Genomic DNA, 5,000 nt, shown 5'->3' with positions numbered 1-5,000 from the left:
CTGATTGACTACGATGAAAACACCAAGACCCTCATCCTCGTCTCCACTGCCATGATCAGCGATTCCCCAGCTTTCAGCTATCGTGGAATTCTGCTGGACACTTCCAGAAACTTCATTTCCGTCAAAGCCATCGAACGCACCTTGGATGCTATGGCCGCCAACAAACTCAACACATTCCATTGGCACATCACGGATTCTCACTCATTCCCGCTCTATATGCCATCTCTCCCAAAAATGGCTTACTATGGGGCCTATTCTGCAAGTCAGATATACTACCCTGCTGACGTCAAGCACGTTGTTAAATACGGACGGGTGAGGGGCATACGGGTACTGCCCGAATTTGATGCTCCAGCTCATGTCGGAAATGGCTTCCAGTGGGGACCACAACACGGCCTCGGGAACCTAGTTGTCTGTGAGAACAGGGTGAGAATTACATGTACTGACATTTAAAACAAATTCTTCTTATAACAAGGCATTTCTTTCTTGCTTGGCATTGCAGTTTCTGGAAGAATATCTTTTTATATAATTCATTCTTTCTATATCTTTCTTCTCGCAGGTATAACCTTTTGCATGAATATCTTTTTTGCTACAAATACCGTGTATAAGAAACTGTAACTATCTCATTTTAAACGAATGCCTTCTAGCAGCTAAAAATACAGCATTTGAGTGCAAACCTTGTCATCTGACATGAACGTTATTTTGAAAAGATCATTTTCGTAATTTAAAAACAGCCCTCTAAAGTTCTCTCCTCCACAAGATATTTATTTTACATTTGAAACTACTTACATACTATAGTTGCACCTATTAAATTCTCGCTTGCTTCAAATTCAGTTAAATAAACAAATTTTTTACTCATGCAAATTTAATTTTTAAGGCATTTCTCGTTACAATTATATCATTTTCAATCCCACGGTCTCTTACAAATGCTTAACACTGAAACACTTCCTTTCCATAGCCAGTAGCTTTATTTGATATTAACATAATATGTAGAAACTACTTGAATCTTGGTACGAGTACAAGCCGTCAGCAATACTGTTTTAGTTCAAGACATGAGCTTTTTAGGATTAATCTTGTCCTTTCCCTGTCTGCCCATATAATCATGCCGCTTCTATTTCAGGAACCGTGGCAGTCTTTCTGTGTGGAACCTCCCTGTGGCCAGCTGAACATCGCTAACCCTAACATGTATGATGTCTTGGGCCAGATCTACAAAGAAATGGTGGACCTCTTTGGTCCCATCGATTTATTCCACTATGGTGGTGATGAGGTTGGTACCTTTCCAGAAAGAAACTGAAATAGCCATAGCTTCCCAAGTTTGATTTGATTCCTCAAAATTTACTATCATAAGTCTTTCCAGGTCATTTCCTAACTTTCAAGAGATCTGAATTCAGAACCAACTTGGAAGCATGTATGATCAATTACTCCCTTAAGCAAACAGTGAAATCAAAATTATAATAGTAATTTCTTTGCTTTCCATGAAATTTGCTTAGAAGGAGAGGCAGCCAGATAGACAGAACTAAAATCATAACTCCTTGATGACCATAATAGAAAAGCTCTCTTGAATCAGGGAAGAAATCAATAAAACTAAGCCAAATAAAACTTTACGTAATACACTTACTAATGAACCTAATCTAAGCTGTATTAGGCCTCCACTTCTCTCTTGACCCTGTGGAATTCATTCATTCTTGGATTGCAAGATTCCATGTCTGCTTTCTTCCCTGTTTTATCAAGATTTAAAATTCTTTCCTTCTTCATTATTCAAGTAACAAGTCTCTGTTCCTCTTGGTTAAACTTCACTCTTTTTCTTTCACCATCATTTTTATGTTCCAACAAACCTGGTCTATAATGAAGCGCAAGGGTGAAAAAAGTTTAACTCTTCTCTACTCCTCAGGTCAACCTCAATTGCTGGAACACTACGGATGAAGTCACTGACTGGATGACTGAGAATGGCTTTGGGCTGGATGAAAAAGCTTATTACAATCAATGGAGTGTCTTCCAGGAGAAGTCCCAGGACCTCCTCACGAAAGCCAATAATGGTAAAAAGGTTCCAGGCATTATCTGGACTTCCCACCTCACAGAGGCTGGCCGGGCCGACGTGTATTTAAATCCACATGACTACATAATTCAGATCTGGACAACAGGCGTCGACCCACTGATCGGAGAACTTCTGGACAAGAACTTCCGCGTCATTTTCAGCAACTACGATCACTGGTATCTTGACTGTGGGTTTGGTGCCTGGGTCGGTGAAGGGAACAACTGGTGCAGCCCATACAAAGGCTGGCAAGCTGTTTATGACAACAGCCCCATCAAAATAGCCAAAAATCTTACCACCTCGTTTGACCGCAAACTCGTCTTGGGTGGAGAAGCAGCTCTCTGGACTGAGCAAGCTGATGATGCTGTTCTTGATTCAAGGGTAAGAATACTGCAAAATATTCATTGCATCACTTATTTTGGATGGAATAATAGATCTAAAAAGGTATTGGTTATAAAATGACATTCAATGTTTTCATTCCAGTTATGGCCACGAGGATCTGCCCTGGCCGAAAGACTTTGGTCCGACCCTGACCACAACTGGCAACCGGCAGAGACTCGTCTGATCCACCAGAGGCAAAGATTGGTCCAGCGAGGAATTCAAGCTGACAGAATCCAGCCACAGTGGTGCCACCAAAACGAGGGACTTTGTTACCTTTAGGTAATTGGCCTCTGAATTAGATGACTGCTTCTGTCAAGACTTATTCTATCTTCAAATGTTTAAGGATTATGAAATTATTTCGTTGCTCAAGGGTTATGTTGTTCATTATTTGGAAAAGTCAATGGCGTGTTCAGGTAACAGTTTACATCCCGAAATGATAGTTGTAGATTGTAGACTTAATCTTCCCCCTTTGCAGGCGAACTAGTATTGTTATAACTCTCACCATTATTGACAGTTTTTTTTACGCCTTTTGTGATACCAGTGCTATCGTGTGAAAAAAAAATCTACCACGTAAAAACTGTTTTTTTAATACTAGATGAAAAATAAAACGTTTTATATAGTTTACAGAGCCTGTCCATTCTAACCTAAAGATATTATCATTGGGAATCACCTATTGCTGAATGAATGTCTTTAATTAAAGTTTATATACCAAAAATAGTTTGAAACAAAAAGAGTCTCTAGAATGAGCAAAGATATCCCTGAGTATGAAGAATCCCTCAACCTTTTCAGTTACTGTTCCAATAATTTAGAATTATTATTCACTTGCCGTGGTGGACCAGCTGGAACTGCTTCAAGAGTGACAAACAGAAGTGTTATTAAATCCTCTCTCTCTCTCTCTCTCTCTCTCCCTCCTTCATCTCTCTCTCTCTCCTCTCGCTCTCTCTCTCTCTCTCTCTATATATATATATATATATATATATATATATATATATATGTGTGTGTGTGTGTGTGTGTGTGTGTGTGTGTGTGTGTATGTATGAACTATATATATACTGTATATATGCGAATACCACAGGAAAATGACAGGTAGAAGGTAGGTACCATGTGCTTGGTATAGACCTTCTGCCTGCCATTTTCCTATAGTATTCGCTTATACAATGAAGTCACGTGCATATATATATATATATATATATATATATATATATATATATATATATATATATATATATATATATGCACTTTATATATATATATATATATATATATATATATATATAGAGAGAGAGAGAGAGAGAGCGAGAGAGAGAGAGAGAGAGAGAAGGGTAATCGACACACAATCACCCCAGGAACACGGATCAATTTCTGGCTCACGTCGGGATCGAACCCAGGTCTTCCAGATGAAAAAGGCAAGTTTTTAGAAATAATCTTTTTGCCCTTATTCAGTCCAAACGGGAAACAAGAATAAAAAAAAAGACTGTGGATTGATCTCCTTCCAGGACAGGCAGGCGAAGGAGATGCTCTTGCTTAGCGAAACTGCGCTACGAAGGGGATATTTCCACTAATGAACGTAATTTTCCTAATATTTACAACATGAATTATTTTTAGTAATCTTCTTCATTTTATCCATCTTCATCATTCAGTTTGTGTTCTCTGCTGATATAGACACGGATGAAGCGAGTCGTGAAATAGAATCAAAATCCAAGCTCAAAATCAAAATCGAAATTAGATATGAAATTAATTTCCAAAAGTTGATTTAGGAATTGAATATGTATTTTCTGGATTATGCCACCCTTGAAACCTTTGTATATTTAACTACTTTCTATATTTATTGTTATTTGTATATGTCTGTTAGTTCACATTTTCAGATGTTTCCATGGCTGCGCATTCTTCACTGTGAAAGTGTGACTTTCCTAATTTATGTTTTTTTTAAATCCTCTTCATCAATATGATGACTTTCTGAGCAATAATAATAATAATAATAATAATAATAATAATAATAATAATAATAATAATAATAATAATAATAATAATAATACTGGAGACAATTCAAATGCATTTAAGTAGTTTAATAATAATAATAATAATAATAATAATAATAATAATAATAATAATAATAATAATAATAATAATAATAATAATCACAGGAATACTAGGCACGATCCCAAGATCCCTGAAAAGGAACCTGGAAAACCTAGATGCCGAAGTAGCTCCAGGACTCATGCAGAAGAGTGCGCTCCTGGAAACAGCGCACATAGTGAGAAAAGTGATGGATTCCTAAGGAGGCAGGATTCGACCTGGAACCCCACACTATAAAAACCACCCTGTCGAATAGGATAACTGCGATAGATCAAAAAAATTCATTATCATTATTATTATTATTATTATTATTATTATTATTATTATTATTATTATTATTATTATTATTATTATTCAGAAGGAGACCCCTATTATTTTGGAACAAGCTCACCAAAGGCTCCAATGACTTAAAATTCAAGCCTCCAAAGAATATGGTGTTCATTAGAAATACGTAACAGGAGGTAAAAGGAAACACAGAAATAAGAGATCTCACTTATTAAAAAAGAAAAAGTAT

At 36.7% G+C, this 5,000-nt stretch overlaps 1 protein-coding gene across 2 annotated transcripts in view; it reads left to right on the top strand.

The window, feature by feature from the left end:
- The window catches only part of LOC135208038 (chitooligosaccharidolytic beta-N-acetylglucosaminidase-like), a 10,613-nt gene extending 7,579 nt beyond the window's left edge, over positions 1-3,034 (top strand). For both annotated transcript variants that reach the window (XM_064240159.1, XM_064240158.1), the window contains 4 exons: positions 1-423; positions 1,118-1,264; positions 1,889-2,410; positions 2,513-3,034. The exon at positions 1-423 is cut by the window's left edge and continues 508 nt beyond it. In XM_064240159.1, the coding sequence (XP_064096229.1) occupies positions 1-423; positions 1,118-1,264; positions 1,889-2,410; positions 2,513-2,689 (1,269 nt within the window). In that variant the 3' untranslated portion in view covers positions 2,690-3,034. The remainder of the gene's footprint in view (positions 424-1,117; positions 1,265-1,888; positions 2,411-2,512) is intronic.
- Positions 3,035-5,000: the final 1,966 nt, after the last annotated feature.

Source organism: Macrobrachium nipponense, chromosome 34 (assembly GCF_015104395.2).
Source record: "Macrobrachium nipponense isolate FS-2020 chromosome 34, ASM1510439v2, whole genome shotgun sequence".
Taxonomy (NCBI): domain Eukaryota; kingdom Metazoa; phylum Arthropoda; class Malacostraca; order Decapoda; family Palaemonidae; genus Macrobrachium; species Macrobrachium nipponense.
This window is presented reverse-complemented; position numbering and strand designations above follow the sequence as displayed.